The sequence below is a fragment of the Oryza brachyantha genome, chromosome 11 (genome assembly GCF_000231095.2).
Source record: "Oryza brachyantha chromosome 11, ObraRS2, whole genome shotgun sequence".
Lineage (NCBI taxonomy): Eukaryota > Viridiplantae > Streptophyta > Magnoliopsida > Poales > Poaceae > Oryza > Oryza brachyantha.
In genome coordinates, this window is record NC_023173.2 from 1,034,862 (window position 1) to 1,056,225 (window position 21,364).

Here is a 21,364-nt window from a genome sequence, read left to right on the forward strand (position 1 = left end):
AACATTATAGGATCAGATCAGCAATGTGTCCAAGGTTTTATACAATTTACTCTAAAAAAGTTAACAAAACTCAATATGTTCATCAAGCAGCATATGCTAGCATATACAATTAATGACTTGGTAAAAAGAATACGATGATGGGCACATATGTAAGATTCTTTCAATAACATATGGTCCATTGATGGATGATGTGAGCTTGAAAGATCTTATATTCAGAGCACAATCCCATTTCAATGAGATGATTCATAAATTGTCATAGTTCATTATGAGTGTGCAAAAGAGATCATGGATTTCCCCTCGAATTTTGTGATCTTCCATTCTCCTCCATGTACCACCTATTTACTCTCTCTCGAGCAATTTGTACCTAAAAAAAGAATATGAAGCACGCCACTAAATGAGATGGACCATCTCTTCTAATGACCCATATGTTGTGTGGATTAATAGATTTAATGAAAATTTAGCAAGATGTGAGCAAATAGTTAATAAGGGCTACCTGTTTTTGCCAGTTAGTCCTTAGTGTGATGAATAGAAGCACAAGAGTTTGGACTAGCGTTCCAAGAAGCATACCAATCCAAATTCCCTATAGAAGCAATGAATGAAACTGAGAAACACAACTTAGACCCAACATTGAATAATGAAATTCTGCCATGACAAATCAATGCCTACCTTTACTTGGAAACCTATGACATAGCCTAGTATCATGCCAAGAGGAATACCGATTAAGTAGTATGATGTAACATTGACATAGGCAACTACACTTTGCCAACCCGATCCAATAGCGACACCTGTAGATAATTAGAAAATGTTATAATTTCAATTTATATTATTTTGATATACTTGTCCTTCAAATGGAATAGCATACCTGAGAGCACTGGTTGAACACTATTCAACAAAATTGAGAAAGCTAGAAGGGGAGAAAGATCAGCGACGGCATCTGCTACTGCTCGACTTTCAGTAAATATGTATGCCAGGCTTCCACGAAAGAAAAGGAAGAGAACAAACAACACCAATCCTATACAGAAAGAAATAGTGACCACATTGAAAATGGCAAACTTGGCCCTTCTTGCACTACCAGCTCCAAGTTCATTTGCCACCCGCACTCTGCATATTGTATTAAGTGTATGTCAAATAAATGGAACATGACATATCTATTGGATGAATCACTTAGTGAGTAACAAGTAAGATGGTGAAATTACCCTGTTGCAGCCAAAAATCCAAGAGAAATCATCATCTCCCACCCATTGATGTTAAGGCTGCCCATTTTGTAGGTGAAAACAACTATGCTTAGTAACTATTTTTTCTACTATTAAAGGAAGAACACAAGAAACGGAGACACATAATTCAAACATGATCTGACACTTATTCTCAAATTAAACTACTATGAAATTTTTTGAAGTATTGTAATATATTACCATATTGAAAGAGCATCAAGAGCAACCTCTGCATTCTTCATATAACCGGTGAGGAGAACCAATATGGTGTTGTACCATAATTCCAAACTAAAAATAAAAAAGGAAAAATAGAATAAATCGGATGAGTTATTACTTTAGGAAAAAATTTGATAATCATTTAGTTAACAAATATATTTGCTTTTATTGCTACAACATCAAAACCATTGTACCTCTTTTTAGTTTAATATGTATATCTATACAAAATTTTGTTACTTACCAAAGCATCACTCCAGATGATAGCGAAAGCTTGACAATATCACTTAGGCCAGTAAAAGCAGCATACGAGAACCTTGTCCATGTTAGTGGACAACCCCTAAAGAAGACAAAGGCAAGTTGGCCAAATACAGGGATCCAATAGGCAATGACCATAGAGCCCATGACCCCAGTCAAGCCAAGGTGGAACTTGATTGTTAGGAGCCATGACAGGAAGAGGTGAAGCCCAAGATTGAGAAAGGCGAGGTAGGTAACAATCATGTTCTTGCTTTGTGCTTGTAGGTACATTTGGAGTGTGAAGGCCTAGACGTAGGAAAACATAATAGGGATGTACCATCGGGAGATGATGCCAGCCACGGCAGAGATCTCAGGATCTTACCCAAGGGCGATTAGAAGTGGAGTGGTGAAGAGGTAGATTGGAAGAAGGACAACTGCACAACCGAATAGGACTATCCATGAGCGTTGTAGGTATATTCCTAACATGTGGTACTGCTTGGCGCCATACGATTGCCCACACAATGTTTCCAATGCGCTTGCCATGCCTAGCTGCAGTTAACAACAATGTGGAAGTATGGTCAATTATTTCTAGTAGTTCTGTATGTTTAAGTAGAAGATGACTAATTCTTTAGCGGAAATTAATTTTTTATCAATAAGGTCCGAGTACGTTTTATTTGTATATGATGTACCGTAGACTAACGCAGATAAATACTTCTGTATTGTATTGTGAACTACGTAATAGAAAATTACATGACATAGAGGATTGATGATGAATATTACACGAAAACCAAGCTATATAATTAAATACATGGGGACAATGTCATGACTAAGTGTGGATCATGGGTCTATATCAAAGATTAATTAGTGCTTTAAATTATCGGGATGGTCCCATTTTCAATGACCAAAAATCCAAGAAAGCAAAGAAGGTCTTACACAATTTTCTTCTTATAGACCACTTCGTTGTCTTGTTTTGTCCTAGTACAATGCTGACAAGAACGCAGTGTTTTGAACGCATAGAGAAGGTAAACCAATTTACATGCGTATGATCTGTCTCAATCAATCGATGAGCAAACTAAGAAATTTTCAGCGGCGCTGTTAGTAACAAGTCATGAGAGACGTCATCAAAGTCAGTTTTAAACGCTGCTAGTTGCAGAAAACACCAAACATATAGTAGTAACTAGCTAAGAAACTAAGATCAAGTTGAATTGTTAGACAAATATATTATTAGGAGAGTACGTAGTTTGATTTTTGAACCATAAATTAAGCAAATACTAGGAATGATTGATTACTAACGAGGATGCCAGTGCTGAAGCGCATGAGGAGGGTGGAGACGAGGGCGTAGGCGGCGAGGTCGGTGGGGCTGATGTGGCCGACGAAGGCCTGGCTGATGACGGTGACTCCGAAGGTGGAGAAGCGGGCGCAGATGGAAGGAGCCGCCACCACCCACAGCTTCTTGTTCTCCTCCGCCACTCGCCGCCCCAGCGACGACCCTCCTCCTTCTTCTTCTTCGTCTTGCTTGTTCGCCAGAAGAGGAACCGTCTTGTCGTCGCCGCCGCTGCCACCACCGGCCGGCCTCTCCATTGCTAGACTAGCCGATCTACGTGCTACCTTCCTAGCTAGCTAATGGCTCGTGCGAAACAATCGTACTGTGTATGGCAGATCGATGGAGTAGCTAGCTGCCCGAATTGAAGAAGGAAGGAATTAATGGTTCAATTGATGGAGCTGCATGGAAGGAAGGAAAGCGAGCATGGGCATGCTGTGGAGCATAAACAAGCTAGCTTTCTTTAAAAGGGAGGAGGTGAGTGAGAGTGAGGGTCGACAGGATGGATATATTGCCCCAATGGTCGACGCTGCTGCAGGCAGGCTCGGAAATCACTAGCTACTGACTTAGATCATCGATTCCCTAATTAATTACATCAGGAAGAGGAATACAATTACGGGGTTGTGGTACAGAAGCAGGTAGCTAGCGTGGAAAGAGATCGATCGGGAAGCACGTGTACTGTAGGCTCCCCTCAATGTTTAATTTGCCCGCCATCTTAATTACTCCCTCCCTTTCAAAATAATAATATTTTTAGAATTCAAGCTTTGTATTACAATATAAATATTTATGTGCTATTTACTAAGATCTCAATGCTTTCAAACACAATATGATGCTTACAAAGAAAACCTAATAAATCCAAAATTTAAAAATTGACTACCAAAATGAACAAAAAGAAATTAAATATTCCTTAATATATGTTAAACATCCAACGAATACTACGTACGTTTGAAGGAAAACTGACTCCTGCTACCACATATCCGTACGTATTAAGTGGATTGATAATATTATATTCCCTTTATATACAAATGTTAGACGTTTTTTTAGTTTAACTAACCAACGTTTAACAAAAAAAAATTAGGAAGGAGTACTAATTGTTAATGGTGGGAACTGAGAGACAATTAAGGACGAATATAGTATACGCTGCCGCCGTTACGCTTCCGGCGTAGAATGACAGAAGTATATACAGAGATGGACTTGACGGGGCATATCTCATACTACCTCCAACCAAAATAAATCAATCTTTATATGTGACTAATTTTTATCTATAATATTTAATTCTTCGTCTTACTTAAAAATTATGATTAATATTTTTATTTTCATTAGATTACAAATCATAAATAATATTTTACGTGTAATTTTTTTGATTTATTAAAAAATTTAAATAAGATGGATTGTCAAACTCTTGAAAATGGAAAGTTTTCCTTGAGACGGAGGGAGCGTCGATGCGTGAAGCACGGGGGGAGGAGCGGTCACGTCGCCGGCGGCCTGTCTACCTGTGGCCTGCTGTGCTTGTTGCTGCTGCCTGTGCGTGCGTCGCGGTCACTCACAGGCCACAGCTTCACAAGTGCTGTTTAGTGGCTCCTAAACTAGCTATTAAGGCTGTTTAGTTGGAGAAAAAGAAATTTTTTTAAGTGTTATGTCAAATGTTTGATGGGATATCGAAAAAAGTTTTGAACACGAATAAAAAAATGAAATTCATAGCTCACTTGAAACCACGAGTCAAATTTTTTGAGCCTAATTAATCAATCATTAATATATGTGAGTTACTGCATTACTTATGTCTAATCACGGACTAATTAGGCTCAAAAGATCCATCTCATGATTTTTATATACCTGTACAATTAGTTTTTTAATTCATCTATATCTAATACTTCATTCAGGTGTCCAAAAATTCGATATGATATTTTTGAAAAAAAGTTTTTGGGACTATACGGACCCTAACTCAATTCTAAAATAAGGACAGCTTTCTAGCTACTTCACTTATTTCGGAACTAAGTGACCATTAGCTAGTTAGTACTATTCCTTATTGAACTATATATACAAAACATTTTTACAGTACGCCAAAATTTTATAAGACATCCATTACATATTGAGCAAAGGACTTATATTTCTCTTATCTTTTAAGAGGTAGGATGTCATTTACTACCAATAAATATTGTTATTATTAATTACTGCAATGAAATCAGGAAAGAATCAATTTTTCCTTCCATGTAAAAAAAATAAAATTAATATATTGGATAAATATACTAAAAATATTCAAATTTTAGCCAAAATTTTTAACTGCCAGTTTAATAAAATGTTATTTATAATGTTGCTTTCAGTTTGTAATGAAAGTTTTTAAATAATTTTAATTTTTTAAATTTCAATTTTTTTAACACATAATAATTTTCATTAAAATTATAAATAGTTTAAATTTATTTTTCACTTCCAAATTCTTATGGGAAATGAATCAAATAAATTTATATGTTTTTAATTTAAGTATATTTGCTCTCAGTATACTTCACATAGCAATAGTTCATGACTTAGAATTACATTCATTTTACAAATAAATTTCTATGGATTATATATATATATATGCATGCATTGCATGCTTGTTAAGTTAGAAAGTACAATTACTACTTTCCTTGTTTGGTAAATATATTTTTATAAAATACACTATTTTCATTTGAGATGATAAATTATAAAGAAATTGACGGCTGCTATTTAGCGATGATCGTTTACCTCTCTATCTATCTATAGGTAAGATGGAGTACTACGAGAAGGCTCACGTACATGCATGCCATCTGAATGCAATTGAAGGACGACGCTAACATCCCTCGATCGAGTCGCCGTCTCTTCGATCTGGGTCATCGCTAGCTGTTCACATTTCATGGGCGTCGCCCTCGCCTCGATGCATCACCAGCTACCATGCACACACCAGCCGGCAGCATGCAGTTAGTTAGGTTATTCACGTGGCCTCGATCGAGTTCAGGTAATACGTACACCGGCCCCCAAAAGAAAGGAGTGAATACTATGGATGGATGGATCGATCATATGCATCGAATTCATCATGATTTTCTTGATCGATCGGGGATTCTAAAACAAAAGGAACGAGCAGTAAACAAAAGAAAAAGGATTAATTAGATTCACACCATTATAAATTTATCAGTTTTAAAATATGTCATTATTATTTGACTAATTTTTACCATTTAACTAATTGTAATAATTTTAGAACTATTTTAGATATATCATTTTTAGATTAAAATGTCCTTTGCACGTACCAAGAGCACAATATAAGCAGAGGGGCAATATGATCTAATATTTTTAAAAAGAATTACAATAAAAGGGTATGGAGTGGCATATTTCAAATAGTTCTAAATTTATAATGACATCCTTACAATTAATCAAATAGTAATAATATATTTTAAAATTAGCAAATTTATAATGGATACATCTAATTAACCCAGAGAAAAAGAAAAGCAGTACTAGTAGCAGATCTATGGAGATCGGTGTTGTGCTGTGTGGCAAGGAGGGGAACACCATTATTACCTGAGTGAAATGACTGCTCTATAATTGAAGTTACGTACTATTAATTGGCATTATTAATCGGATGGACAAAAGAGATGGTCTAATGCATGTGTCAGATGTCAGTGGGTTAGTGGTGCTTGCGGTGCAGGCACAGGCCACGTATAGCGTCGATCCACCGTCCATGCCAGGAACCCCAATCTCCACGCCACTGCTCCGTCACACATGGATGTCTGTCAGTTGAGTTAACACCGTCCCTAGCTACATACGGGAGCTAATTAACACTACCCGGAAGAAAGTCATCACAACCGGCCAAAATCAATTAGACATGATCTAGCACTTATTCTCAAATTAATCATGTTTTTGGGATACTAAAGGAAGAGAACAAGGAACAAATTGCTACACATAAATTAGACATGATCTAGCACTTATTCTCAAATTAAACAACTATGAAACATTTTTTGATTATTGTAATATATTACCATATTGAAAGAGCATCAAGAGCAACCTCTGCATTCTTCATACAACCGGTGAATGGCACCAAGATGGTGTTGTACCACAATTCTAAACTGAAAGGCAAAAGGAATTTAAGAATAATCATGTGAGCTATTACACGAGGAAAGAACTTGATAAGCACGTAATTAACTAATATATTTCATTTTACTGTTACAAATCAAAACCATTGCACCTCTGTGGAATTCATATACATATATAAACAAATTGTGTTACTTACCGAAGCATCACTCCAGATGCCCAAAAATTTATTCCCTAAATCTTCTTTTGGAAATCTCTAATGATGATTTAGATATTAAGGGGGTGATTGTTTGACTTTCTCATTAAAAAAAAGACAAATAACATATTTACAAACAAAAAATAATTTATGAATAAAATTTTATATATGTATTCTTAGTAATCTAAAAACCAAGGCTGAAAAATAAACTACAATAAAAATCATAAAATCAACTTTAAAAATATAAATTTTGGCTTATAAGTATAAGCGAAAAGATAGCGATGTTTGTAGCTACATGGAACTGTTGAGCCAAACAATTTAATGGTTGAGTATGGTTATCTTCGATTTGGTGGAAGATATTGTAAGTCAAATATATCCATGTTTGATCAAATTTGTTCAGGATGTACTAATATCCACGTCACTAAATTAGTTTCATTCAATCCATCATTAAAAGCCAAACCTCTTTCCATAATTTGGTATTGGTATCAAACCATGTTTGCTACCAATAGATATGTACGGACTAGTAGCGAGGTAGTTAAATATCATATGGGTTAAGCTAAATCGTCAGCTAATAGAAAATTTGGAGGAATTAATTGACATTTACTTTTCTTGCATTTATAAAGATGCAGCATATGTCAACATGTGTACAACATGTAAAACAGAGAGGAATCCTTGTAATTTTTACAGGCCTAGCAGCAATTGCTCTGAGGTACATTTGAGAAGGTTCGTCTCCTGAATAGTATCGGCGACGATCAATACCTAACATAAAATCATATGACTGATTGCATTTGCACAAGCGCAGAAAAAAAGTAGGCTTGCTGACTAATCTTCCATAAAGAATCGGTTTAAACTTAGATCACCTTTCAAGGATTCCTCTGGTCAGCTTTTTCTTGGACTTTCTTATCCTTGGGTGATGAAGCAGCCTCGACTGTGTCCTGCTCTGTTTCAGAAAGTGATAGATGAGGGTTCGTTCCGTCATCAATTGGTAATGTCCTCTTGGAGCCATCAAGAGCTAAACCCAGAACAATGTTGTCTTCAAAGACGGGTCTCGTTTCTTTCTTTGAATTAGCGACAGAGACAGAGCCATCTCCTCGTTCTGTGGCTTCAGGTCCTTGAGTCTTTCCTTTACCAGTCTTGGAAGTTGATGCAACATTATCCATATTTTCTGACCATGGAGAAGTAGTCACCTGATCATTCTTGCTATTCTTCACGTGACCATCTTCTGCTACTGATTTTTTCTGTTCCTGCTTCTCCGAGTTGTTGCTTATACTAGCATTATCAGGTGAAGCTGGCTTAGTCTCTGTAGAAGCAACTGTCTTGACTTTATGCTCTTCACGGGATGCTGGATGAGGCTTAGACTTGTCATCACTAATCCTTGCAGAGGTATCAATCAAGAGTGGGCGACCACGTACACGACTATACATCTCCTCTCCGAAAGGAATGTTATCTATGTCTGCGTTTCCATAAGATTTCTGAACTGTTCGAATCTGGGTAGCAAGCCTTGCCTTATGATGGCCAACAATTCTAAGAAGATCCAACATAACAGCTTCCTGTTGTAACATTGAACAAAAAAGCACTCAGTTGTTTTGTAGCACCATCTATTGTTTTAAACACTGTCTAGAAACCTTACTGAAATATTCATGCAAAAATCCTTTTTCTAAGCTAGGTTTCTCCAACAAAATTTCATTTGCAAAGAAATAATAGCTCTGATAAGGCTTTCCATACAAGGTAGAAGGAAAAGCCTCAGTGAAGATAAATGCACCAGGTCAACAGCGAGTACATCAGGTGTCCATTGGCCCTTTAGAGCCATCATCAATGTCATGTATGGAGTTCATGCAATCTTTTCTTTTGTCAGGATGGCCGAAGATTGGGCATCTAAATTTCATTAAGGTTAGATTGCACAGGTATACAGGAACACACACCCTGAAGCTAGGCTAAAGCAGCTGTTAGACACAGCTGACAAAAAGAAAAAGAAACACACACGAGCACAGAAAGTTACGCAATCTCATAGGTATGTTTCTAATTCCAGGCTGAAAGCATCAAATACTAAGATATGAATATACACCATTCTCCAATTAGTGTGGGCACACTTTTTATGTCCATTTCATTTATTGCTGTCAGATGGCAGCCATGCAAACATAATTATGGCCGTGTTCGCCAAAAGCCATTAGTTGCCCCAAATCCCTCGTTTTCCGTGCGCACATTTCCCAAAGTACTAAACGGTGTATTTTTTGCGAAATTTTTCTATAGGAAAGTTACTTTACAAAATCATATTAATATATTTTATATAATTTTTATAATTAATAATTAATCATGTACTAATCTATACTACGTTTTCCGCAACGGATAACTAACCCCCCCTCTTCCTCACTGCCAAACACAGCCTATAATGGAGACTATGCTCCATTACGTTGGTGACTGTCAGTTCTGACAAAGTTACGCTCAAGGGTGAATAGTCATAATAATTCCTATAAAAATAGCTTAGGCAATTATTACTAAGAATACTACAGGCTAGAAAGTAGTATTCTTGACAGAGCATACCATTTCGGAGCAAACCATTTATTCTAAGCAATAGATGTAGATACAGACAGATTACCTGGACATTGAGATACTCCTCAAAACGAGATGTCTTCACAAAGCATGATATGTAAATCTGAAAGAAAACACGAGTGATATAAAGTTTAGACAATAGGAACTTGGGACCAGTTTGGACTCAAAAATATTACAAAAAAACAATGGCAACTAGTTTAAACACAAAAATTAACAATGATACCTTGATGGGGATAGAAAATCAATACCTACCAAACAGTAACTGGTTTTGACAGAAAGACTAATGTAAAACCACAACTTACGATCTTAAGAGCAAATAGATTTCCGTGCTGAGATTTTAGTGACGCAAACGGTTTCAGCTGCATTCTAGATAGTTTTTGCATGTATATAATTGTTGAAAAGAATATGGAGAAGAGGTAAACAAAATAAAAAATTAGCCCATCATCACAGGGCATTGGTTAGTTCTTAGTGAGGTTGACAAATATGGCTTAGGTTCGACAAGCTCTACAAGGTTTGCTCAAACTGGCTATCAGGGCAAGCTGAAGCCTATACTCCAGCACTTTGGCAAAAACATTGTCAATTCCAACTCAAGTTTATTCAACCTGTAAGTTACTTGTATATGAGTATATTCAAAGGGTTATTGGGCGTTATCAAGTTGGGATTGAGGTTTCAAATATAGCTGTATACACATTTGCATTGTTATTAAGCCAAGCTCAAACCCCAAACAGACTAGTTAGCTTGAGCTAAGCCTACCTGGCTCCCTTGAGCTCAGTTCATTCATATCCATAGTTCCTAGTTGACACTTGACAGCTGTCCCAAAATTTACTACTCAATCCATCCAAAATATAAGGATTCTAGAGTTTTGCATGGGTATTAAAGTAGGTGAAAGTAAATGGAGGATGGTTGTGATTGGTTGAGATGAGAAAGTAGGTGGAGAAATTAAATGAGAAATGATTGTGATTGGTTGAGATGAGGGAGTAGTTGGAGAAAGTGTTATATTTTGGGACAAATTTTGAATGGTGGAAGTTGCTATATTTTGGGATGGAGAGAGTAACATTATCACCTTACAACATACTAACTACTGGCAGAAAACAAGAAAGTTCAAAACACCACGTAAAGATAATACTAGTATGTGGTAATTTTGAACAGATTAGGCCAGTTTAGTCAGGTAATGCCAACAGGAAAGAGCACTGTAAACCATATAAAAAAAGCAACCTCTGGGTAGGCAGACCAAGAAGATTCTATGCTAGCTAACCATAATGGCAAAACATGCCAAATTGATCATTGGTAAGCATTGATTCTGCATTGGTATTCAGATCAAAAGAGGGAATGATTCAATGTAGGAAATTGGAGTTACCATAAGAGCTTGGGTTTTTGGATCAATTTTCTCAAAAAATACTCTCCTATGCAGCCTCTGTTGCTCTATATTGGGATTCTTTGCCAAAACTTTTCTCATGTCCGCAACAATTATCTACAATGAAACACAGAGAAAGGATAAGATTTCAGTACTTGGGGAGTAAAGGATAAAGATATGTAAATGTGAATCATTGATTTAACATGGTCCTTACACCAACTTTTGCAGCATCCATGTGGCTTAAAGCCAGGTATGTCTTAATACGCCAATGGGTCCTCTGAGTGTTATTTCTCAAAATAGAAACTGTGAACTTATGGTTAGGAATGTATATAGCTTCTCTATCATCACCTCTAATGATTGTTGGAGACCACCAGCCAACATGCTGAAAACCAAAACAGTGTATGGAAGTATCAGGATAAAATGAAAAACCATCAAAGTCATATGCAAGGGTAACAGTACATACAAATAAAATTCCATATTATGTTGGAAAAGATTATACTAGATGTCATTACGTAGTGATGTAGCTCATAAGATGGAGCAACCCAAATAGCGTGCAGATGAACGAAAAAAAATAAACAAAGCATGCAAAATACTAACCTCAACAATACCAGAGACTTCAACACCATCTATCTTTGTATTGATCCATTCATTCACTACGAATGGACGTGTGGCATTGATCATAACACTTGAGAGGAAGTTTGTAAAAATCTGCAAAAAAAATATCGTGATACCTGTTAGTACCATGCCACAAAAATAATCTTGTCCATAAAAGGTTTTGTAGTACCTCACGACCAGCAAGAGTAAGCAATACAGTCCCAAAACCTCCAGCAGTAATCCACTTCTGGGTATTGAAACCCAACAACTCCATAAAGAGAGAGATAGCAGCAATCCAAATACCAGTGTAAACAGCTTTCAATGTGAAGTCAAATCCCATCTGTGCGAAAGGAACTTTCTATTAGTGATAAAAATCATGAAAAGAATGGAGAACAAGTACAAGAAAAATTAAAATTCAGAATATATCTTACTTTTCAGCATTGATTTTTCTATTCGAGATTAACTAGCAAAATCAGTTCATGTATCTAATCAAAAAAATTCTGTAACAATAAGAAAGCTTAAATTAACCTAAAGTTAAACATTTTGTAAAATTAAATAACTGAAGAAAACTGGAGAAAAACCTACCCCAACAAACCCACATTCTTTTCAATAAAAAACACACATTCTTAGTTTGTGTCAATACCTAGCAGATCAGCCACAATGAAATACATTTTTACAACAGAACACAACAATATACAAGCCTCTAACTAATCATAAAGAAATAGAATACTAGCCCCCTCATATTGTACTTCACTCATTTTAAGTGACTTAATTTGGCCTGGTCTATCTGAAAAATATACTTCAGAATTAAAACCCAGATACATGACTTATAATGAAAGAACCGAATTTGGATCCTTAATTTCTTACTTCACAAAACTAAAATGACAGGAATCCTAGATGATATGTCAGAGAGTTTCTTTCCCCCCAGGATCAGTCTGTGCATCACATATTCTAGTGTCCTGGATTTTAGGGCCTAAGGGCAGAAGCCACATGGAAGGTCAACTGTGCTTGTTAACTAGAAGTTAGCAATGTTCTCTCTCCACTTTACTCTACATCACCCAAAATCTTTTGCATAGCACACAGAATAGTCAACTGTACCACCCAACTATACATGCCCTTTCGAGAAAAGCTCAGCTATATAGAGAGGAATTGGACTGTTCATAGTAAGCAAGAACAAATAAAAAGGATTCTGTAGTCTCCCTATCTTCTTGAACAGACCTTACATGGACAGACACCATGGTACATAAGTGATTGGGTAGCTGATCAAGGGCAGGTGTCTTACCCTTGGTTCTCAGACCCATAACTAACACAAGCTATCACAGTTACCAAATACAAAAAAAAAAAATGCAGATATAAAACCCAGCAGAATAAACCAAGGTAGTTACTTAGATAATCACATGTTTTACTTTTTTCAACTGAATCGTGCATTTGTTATGACATAAAAAACATAATCTTACATTTCTTGAATCGTTGGGGTTACGCATGTCCACTAGAAATTTCTGTAACTGCTGAATTAAACTAAAAAAGATAAATTATGTCAGTATAAGAGGGAAAATATCTAAAAAAACTGAATGCAAATGAAACCAGCTGAACAATATAAAACAAGGGAAATATCAGCAAAATATATCAAAGCAAAAAAAGGGAAATATCAGCAAAATACATCAAAGGTAAAAGTCTACTTTATATCCCTAAACTCCTGACTTGGTCCACCTTTTGTCCCTCAACTCCAATAACAGATGGATCGTGTTCCTAAACTATTAAAGTCTGAGCTGCCACCTGAACATTCTTGATGGAGTCAGGCTTATTGCTCTTGGTTGCTAGGAGCACCACCCACATGTATCGTGTGGTGTCGTCAACCAGCAGCAAGAAGTGATGACAACCATCTGGCAAGTATCTGTTTTGATAGATGAGGGACACATTTTGTCCAGTTTTGGAGTTGAGGGATTTAGACTAACAAGAGTTATGGATGAAAAGTAGACTGAGCCATGAATTGCTAAAATTCCAAGTGAAGCTCTTCGCATAACCTTTTTTCTTAAGATATATACAAACCATTGTCAATCTATCAAACTAAGATTATACCATCCATCGAGTCTGTCAAGTTGTACGGCTGTACCGATTTAACGAATTGACTTAATTTTGAACTTGCATATTCATGCTATCAAGTATTATAGTTATCAGTAAAATCTACAGTTTTCCACTTCTGCATGAGTTTGAGAACACTCAAGTTGAGCTAGCTTAAGAGGAGACTATCAATATCCTGAATTTCAGGCTCCAGGAAGTGCTTTTTTTTTTATTGTATCAATGAACAAACATGACAACGTGAAATAACTGAGCGTGGTGACTCGCATGATTCGAAATATGAGTTATAAATTGAAAAGTATCTTTTTTTGCTCATTGAGAACGTATAATGTGCACCTCGTCAGAATGTAGGCAATGGCCAGGACAGTTGACAATGATCTCACAAAAGTTACAAGGCGTGTTTTAACAGCTTGGCTTGCTGCTGAAGGCAACACAACTGGATCCAAAGCCCTGTAGAATGTTGGAAAACAAAGACAAAAGAAAAGAAACTAAGCAAAATACGGTACTCAGAGGATGCAATATCAATATGATTGTCACTTCCCCAATTACACTCTGCTATGGCTACTATACCTGCAGATAAGTGTTGCGCCTGTCCATAGAAGTAACGGTTGAAGGTACGAGCTAGAAATTAAGTATGTAGGGCTTTTCTTCCAGTTGCCTCCATGCTGTAAGTTACATTTTAAAAGGTTATGATATTTTTAGCAAGTCAAAATAGAAAAAGCAAAAAATAAGACTGTAACAGAACAATACATCAAAACGATTTCTAATGTCCCTCATTAGAGGCAAGAACCCCCATAGAGCAAAGACAATTATTCCAATTGCAGGAACCACAAGTGCAGTAGCCGGATTTGCCAGCAAAGTGTCACATGACCTGTCAAGAAAACAGTAGAATTGGTAAAAATTTCAAGCACGAAATAGTTAGCATTTTATAGTGATACAACTTTGACAAATTGACAATAAGAAGCAAATTCTTATAAAAGTTTTTATTTAAACTGGTATGAAATATGAATAGACATCTTAAAGTAATCGCAAATACTTTTTAGAAAGAAAATGTCTCACAATATAGTTCTATCATAACTCAAAGAATCTAAGCTAACATTTTAGGTGCCTTATTATCGAATTTTATACAAATAAGTGAAGACCATAGGACTCTGCCAATAGAAGCAGATGACAAATCTACTGAATGTCCCCTACTTCCGAAAGATACTGGAAGTTACCAACTTGCCCACCAATCTGATACATGCTATTCACATGTCCTATAAGATAATATTGTAAAAGACTTAAAAGATCATATACCATTTTACTGTCAGCAAGAAATTAACTTGTGCAGATTTATATCAGGTGACAAACTAGAGCAGCATGACCATCAATACAGACTATATGAGCATTCAAAAAACTTCACAAGTAAATGATGGCATAAGCGAAGCTACCTAGTCAATGCTACTGATGTGCTCTTCACCAAAGGTATTTCCTGTAAAGAAACTGGCAATGCAAAAGATCTAACACCCAAGGCTCTATATCTAGAAGGCCCATAGAGCATGGGCCTGTAGTTCCTATCCAATATGTTATGGCCCCAGCAATCTTGCCCCTGCGAAGAAATCAAAAGAGTTTCGCTAAGGTTTACTAGAATAGAGTGCAGACACAAGCAAAAGTAATATCATAGAATAGAACAAACACACTGTTAAAATAAATGGAGAGTCAAATATCCTAGAATATACTATTGGATAGCATAGAACAGATAACAAATATGGTAATACATGAAAGCAAAAAACACTCATGGTACAACTACGGCCGCGTTCTTTCTCCCCCCTTTCTAACCCAGATTCTCTTGATTTTCGCGCGCACGCTTCCCGAACTAATAAAAGGTGTATTTTTTGCGAAAATTTTCTATAGGAAAGTTGTTTTAAAAAATCATATTAATCTATTTTATATTTTTTATAATTAATGATTATTTAATCATATACTAATTTATTACTACGTTTTCCGCACCGGATAAGAAAACTTAAGCCGAAAGCGGCCAACATGTGTGTTTAACACAATATCTTTTGATATTCAATTATATATTATGCTCTAAATAGTCATAAAAGAAATGTTTAGCAAGATGTGCATACTACGGATTCCTCATTTCTCAGATCAACAAACAGTAAACACTTACAAGTTATCAGATATTCATTAGTTCACGTAATTCTCATTTCACAACCTATTGACAAAAGTGCCCTCTAGTAATACATTCAGATGCAGCAAATTGAACCTACAAAATTTAATACCTTTTATTACTTCAATTGCTTAGAATTGACAAGGAAGATAAACAGTAACTTGACAATTGTTGCGAAAATATTATTATAATTTGAATGTAAGTTCAAACAGCAAGATATCTGGATATCTAAAGATGTCCGTTACATATATGAAAGAGACATAGACAGAAAAATAATTTTCTGCCATATATTTTACAGACTCCTAGTCTTTGCTTCCGCTACATGAATTACTACTAACTTGAACAATTTCAAGTAGGAAAAATATTGGATACAGAAAAAGTAATAATAGGTTATATTACCACATAATAAAAGAAACATCACTACACATCTATAAACAGACTAACTTTAAAATGATGTTATCTTAACAGTACTGAAAGGAGGAAATCATACATTACGGACCGTATACAATGAAGTGGATGCGAGAGAACTTCGCATCTCTGGGTTCTATGGAAAATAAACATTCAGGAGTCAGGACACAGAAAATAAAAACAGATTAATAATTAAAGAGAAATACTGAAGTAGTGAACAATCTGCACCCTGAATTTGTTGGTCTGGCAGAATCTGTTGGAAGCAGTCACTTGTTGGAATAGCTGAGAGGTCACTCCAACAGCCATCTCAGGCAGGACTCAAATGGCATGTAAAATAATCACATCCACCAAATGAGTTTCTATCAATGCTGCCTGAGTTATCAGTGCTACTTCACTTATCTGACAAAAAACAAGTCCATAAGAAGTGTAATTTGCAATCGGCTTAAGATTGATATGAAAATGAAATATTGGGGAATTCTATAACGTAATAGTTTTTAGTACATGGTATTTCCAATTTCTTAATTTATTCAAGTATGATGGAGGAGATAAGAGTAGATTAAGGCCCTCTTTATTTGGGCTTAGGCTTATTGGCTTAAGCTTTTAAGCCGACTTTTCGACTTATATGGTTTATAAGCCGGTCGCTTTAAAGCTTTAAAATTAACAGTGGGGTCTACCTCTATTCCATATAAGCCAATAAAAGCTACTCGAATCTATCTTTTGCCTTAACAGTGTAAGAGTGGCTTATGGCTTTAAAAAAAACTCATTGAAAAAATTGCTTATTTGTTTAGACATGTTTTTTGGCTTAAAAGTCAACTTATAAGCCCAAACAAAGAGGACATGAATCAGTAATAAGTCCATATTACCTGCTAAATTATACTTTGGAGTAACTACCCTGCCACCAAATAAATATCGCACCAGATCAAACTGCTGAAAATGGAGCAAATAGCCTTCTACAGTGCTTTTTTCTTTTTGCCAGGTCAGCAAGAAGGCCAACCAAACTATATTAAGATTGAAAGGGATGTACCTTCTACAGTGCTTTTGACAAATGTTATTTCGCTGAGGGTGCTGATATGGCAGCTAACATTGTGTTTACTCAAAATTTATATTTCTGCACCATGAGACCCACCGCCCACATGACAATAAACAATATATTTCTTCCTCATCTATTCTTTCCCTCTTGCATCCTCCATTTGTTCTCTCCCAAAATCCAGCAGAGCAATGGGCAAGAGAGAAAGGTAAGTGGATATCTTTGTGGTGATGATGCAGGGCACCAATAAGAGTGTGCATGAGTACAATGCTATGACCAATGAAAGGTGCTGCTGGGTTGTGCCACAATATGTAGAACAGTTCTTGCCTCAACCATCAGGTGAGCTCACAAGGTGATCAAATCAAATAAATCAAGGTGCTTTTATGCATGACCAGACACTGGAGGCTCCACATACCCTTTGAGCACTATATTCTTTTAAATTTGGTGTCGATAATTGACATATTTTTATGATTATATCAAAATCATAGTAAGGCCTAACCTAAGTCCTACCAAGGTCCAACTCAGACAAATCTCCAAGCGTAACTGATCTCTAGCCATGCCCAGCCCTATGCATACCAAAACTCAATGCAAATTACAGCTAAAGATCCACTGTTCCAATTGCAACTGAGATATCATGACAGTTAAGTCGACCATCTCATATGGTACCCTCCAATTGAACCAAGTGAAAGCCCCAAGCCTCATTTATAGGAAACTATTATCAACTCAGCAAAAGACAGCATAGTACAGTAATATACTAGAACTAGTGCACTACTACCATACGAACAACAGGTAATTAACCATATACTACTAATCCATTTGCAACAAAACAAAAACCAATTAACCCAATGATTCATTGATTCGATCATTACTTCACCACTCATCCATTTCCTTCACATAAACCATGCAGAGTAATTCTCGATCTGCCTAGCAAAATCGGAAGACAAGTAGCATATGCGACACGGCAGGGGGGGGGGGGCCTTACCTTGGGAGGAGTCGGGGTCGGGCTCAGCCCGAAGACGACTGCGGCTGGTGGCGGGGAATGGAACGCAGGCGGGAGGGTGAGGGGTGCAGGGGCGGGCACGGCAGGGCAGGGCTGGGATCGGAGGCGGAAGCAGAGGGGATAGGAGGGAGGGGACGAAGGAGGCGACGGGCGAGGAGGAGGATGGGGGATTGATGGGGAGATTTTTGAGAGGAAAAGGAGGAGGAGGAAGAAGAAGGCGATAACGGCGTCCGCGCGCGGCGCGGCGTGGCGACACACGAGACGGGGATGGATGCCACGAGAGCGATGGCCACCAGTGCGCCGTGCCTGATTGACCAGCTAGCTTCTCTTTTTCTTTTAATTGTTTTTTCTCTTTTATTTGAAAGTATTTACAACAAATTGACTGGATTTTTCGACGCTGCCCATTTTCTTTTGACAGCGAGGGTGCAGAACTATAGATACAATCGCTTCACGCGAATAAAAGCGCCCATTTTTAAACTAAAATTTAGATTTAGAGTCGATTTTAGAATTTCTTTCCCATATGTTATTTTTTTATTATTTGTTTTTAGATCGCTAAATATATATATATATAAAACATTGTACTTACAAATTATATTTTAATATGATTCTGATTGTATTTATTAAAAGCAAGCTAATTAGGACCAAAATCACGGACATATTCTTACTCGAGCCCTTTATCCTGCATCCCCGCGGGATATATGCGGTTTTTGATATATTGGGAACTTGCCCAGAAGAAAATTTAGTCTCTCAAATAACCTAATCTAAAATTTACTTTTAGTTACTTTAAGTCACTGCAATTACTAAGCCCATGTTTTTTTTCGGCTTAAGATTATTGTAATCTAGATTATTGAGTCAGATTATTATAAGCTGGATTGTTATAATCTGTAGTAGAATAAGTTGTGAGTTGTTTCTTTCCTAGATTATTATAGCCTAAATTATTGGGTTTGCAAGTTTAGGAAGTGGGGTGGCATGGTGGGTAATTTTTCACCTAATAAGCTAGAAAAAGCTCACCTAAATGAGCTTATCATATTATAATAAGCTGGGCTCAAAATTATAATAAGCTACTTCAATAAGTTGTCTGTTTTTTTTCAGCTTACACCTAATAATCTATCTAGATTATAATAATTCTGAGTTGAAAGAAACATGAACCTAAACTATATTTTTTTCACCAATCACAAATCACTGCAACCGATGATGACGGAGGATGCAAGGATGAGCAGCAGCTCAGAGAGAACGCGAGGAGGAAGGACATCAACTATCTTCCCTGTTGCGTGCATAGCTCTGGATTAATGGGAAAACAGGGAGAAGCGAGGAGCATTGGAAGGGGATAAGGGTTGTATACTTGTATTCTTTTCCTCTATATATGCTTTGGATTTTTCTTTTTATTAGCATGTCTTTCAAGCATATAAATGGTGTTTTTTTTTTGCGCTAGAGTTATCCGACCTTTATAAAACAAAATTTTAACTTTGTAATATGTTATTCCATCGTTTATACTATGGTTTATAAGCAAGTGTTTTTAAAGCTTCAAAATTAACAATAGGTGCTATCTCTATATTCTAAATAAGTAGCTACTCGAATTGAGTTTTTGGCTTATTAGAGTGCCTTATAACTTTAAAGAAGCTCACTGAAAAAAATGATTGTTTGTTTAGTATTAAGCTTTTTTGCTTAAAACAGTTTATAAGCTCAAACAAAATATAGCTCTAATAAAAATTAGATAATCCAATAATCAAATAATCTTTGTCGCTTTCGCAGAGGACTAAGGCCGTGTTCGGCTGGGGTAGTAAGTTAACTAATTTCCCTTGTTTTCCGCTCACACGATTCCCAAACTATTAAATGGTATATATTTTTTAAAAATTTTCTATAAAAAAGTTATTTTAAAAATCACATTAATCTATTTTATATTTTAGTAATTATTAATAATTAATTAATTATATATAAATATATTATTATATTTTTCGTGTCGATCATACCCTCCCCGAAAAGAACGCGGCCTAAGGTGACCGGTCGTTTCGGCACTGCAATCTGCAAAGACGTCGACGAAAAGCGCGGCTCTCCATGTGTGCGTGCCCTGCATGTGTGACGTCCATTTGGGTGGTGCACCGGCTCTTTGCTTCCCAGCCCACGTCGGTTCTGGACGGCGGGAACGACGCACCATCTAGCAAGTTCCACTTTCATAGCCCTTTTGAGCCCACCCACTACTAGCTTACTGGTCCAACCCAAAAATAAACATATACGTAGATTTTGACTCAATCAGAAATAAGTATATAAAGACTATATACAGAAAAACTCCATAGGATATCTAGGTAAAAAATTTTGTATAAAAACTTTGTCTATTATTCCAATGTAAATTTGAAAAAATGCATCAACATTTTAGTTCGGCATAAAAAAAGGTTTATGCATGGAAACTTCGTACACAAATATTTTGTATTTATATGCAAACAAACATTGTATGTATATATATTTTTTATACATATAAATTCGAAATGGATTTAAACAATTTAAAAGAAAAACATATATGTGTGTCAGTGTGTGTTGAGGCCTACGATGCTCCATATACCTTCCAGTACTTCAAAGTGGAGGTGTTTGTCCATATTTCCTCCCCATTCAGCATCATGTAAAAACGAGCGTTTAAAAACTAGAAAAAATAAGTGGTTTCTTTTAAGAAAACCGTTTATTTTTTTTCATGGGCTTATGTAGTCCATTATAGATTATTTGTTTTTTCTATGGGCCTATGCAATCCATCATTAACTGTATAGACCTGTTGCACTGCATAGGCATACTGTATACTAAAATACAAAAATAGACTAAGTTTATAAAGCCACGTAAACGGATCTCCACGTGGACTATATCATTAGAAAGGGAAAGAGGAGGTGGGCAAATAAAGAATTATCTAGGTCAAAAAGAAAAGAAAGGTCGACGAAATCCACGTGTGTGTAGGTGTACGCATTACTTCCCTTCCTTCCTTGAATGACCCCCTCCTA

At 36.4% G+C, this 21,364-nt stretch overlaps 2 protein-coding genes across 6 annotated transcripts; both read right to left on the reverse strand.

Annotated features, from left to right (window-relative positions):
* Positions 1-72: 72 nt before the first annotated feature.
* LOC102707438 (protein DETOXIFICATION 21-like) lies at positions 73-3,200 on the reverse strand. Its single transcript, XM_040528990.1, has 8 exons — positions 2,955-3,200; positions 1,669-2,210; positions 1,413-1,499; positions 1,197-1,253; positions 863-1,101; positions 667-785; positions 494-580; positions 73-364 (listed from the first exon to the last, which is right to left on the reverse strand). Exons 2-8 carry the CDS (start codon positions 1,950-1,952, stop codon positions 284-286), a joined length of 954 nt encoding a protein of 317 aa, XP_040384924.1. The 5' UTR covers positions 1,953-2,210; positions 2,955-3,200; the 3' UTR covers positions 73-283.
* A 4,670-nt stretch (positions 3,201-7,870) lies between these two features.
* On the reverse strand, positions 7,871-18,516 carry LOC102719335 (mechanosensitive ion channel protein 2, chloroplastic-like). Of its 5 annotated transcripts, none has more exons than XM_040528670.1 (14): positions 18,366-18,516; positions 16,585-16,755; positions 16,439-16,492; positions 15,224-15,381; positions 14,544-14,664; positions 14,364-14,458; positions 14,130-14,243; positions 13,172-13,232; positions 11,905-12,054; positions 11,718-11,828; positions 11,335-11,502; positions 11,124-11,237; positions 9,813-9,869; positions 7,871-8,766 (listed from the first exon to the last, which is right to left on the reverse strand). In XM_040528670.1, exons 2-14 carry the CDS (start codon positions 16,660-16,662, stop codon positions 8,080-8,082), a joined length of 1,968 nt encoding a protein of 655 aa, XP_040384604.1. In that variant the 5' UTR covers positions 16,663-16,755; positions 18,366-18,516; the 3' UTR covers positions 7,871-8,079. The 5 variants fall into 5 exon arrangements, with proteins under 5 accessions (XP_040384604.1, XP_040384607.1, XP_040384605.1 ...); XM_040528673.1 differs by having other exon boundaries at positions 16,448-16,492; positions 18,366-18,515; XM_040528671.1 differs by lacking the exon at positions 18,366-18,516 and adding an exon at positions 17,381-17,522.
* Between the last annotated feature and the right edge of the window lie 2,848 nt (positions 18,517-21,364).

Excerpts from the sequence above, each read along its gene's own strand:
- LOC102707438 (XM_040528990.1), bottom strand. The coding sequence starts at position 1,952 with ATGTACCTACAAGCACAAAGCAAGAACATGATTGTTACCTACCTCGCC. Across the intron at positions 1,500-1,668 it reads TCATCTGGAGTGATGCTTTG|TTTGGAATTATGGTACAACA; the intron begins GTAAGTAACAAA and ends TTTTATTTTTAG. Across the intron at positions 1,102-1,196 it reads GGATTTTTGGCTGCAACAGG|AGTGCGGGTGGCAAATGAAC; the intron begins GTAATTTCACCA and ends TACAATATGCAG.
- LOC102719335 (XM_040528670.1), bottom strand. The coding sequence starts at position 16,662 with ATGGCTGTTGGAGTGACCTCTCAGCTATTCCAACAAGTGACTGCTTCC. Across the intron at positions 16,493-16,584 it reads GCCAGACCAACAAATTCAGG|AACCCAGAGATGCGAAGTTC; the intron begins GTGCAGATTGTT and ends TATTTTCCATAG. Across the intron at positions 12,055-13,171 it reads ACCCCAACGATTCAAGAAAT|ATGGGATTTGACTTCACATT; the intron begins GTAAGATTATGT and ends CCTTTCGCACAG.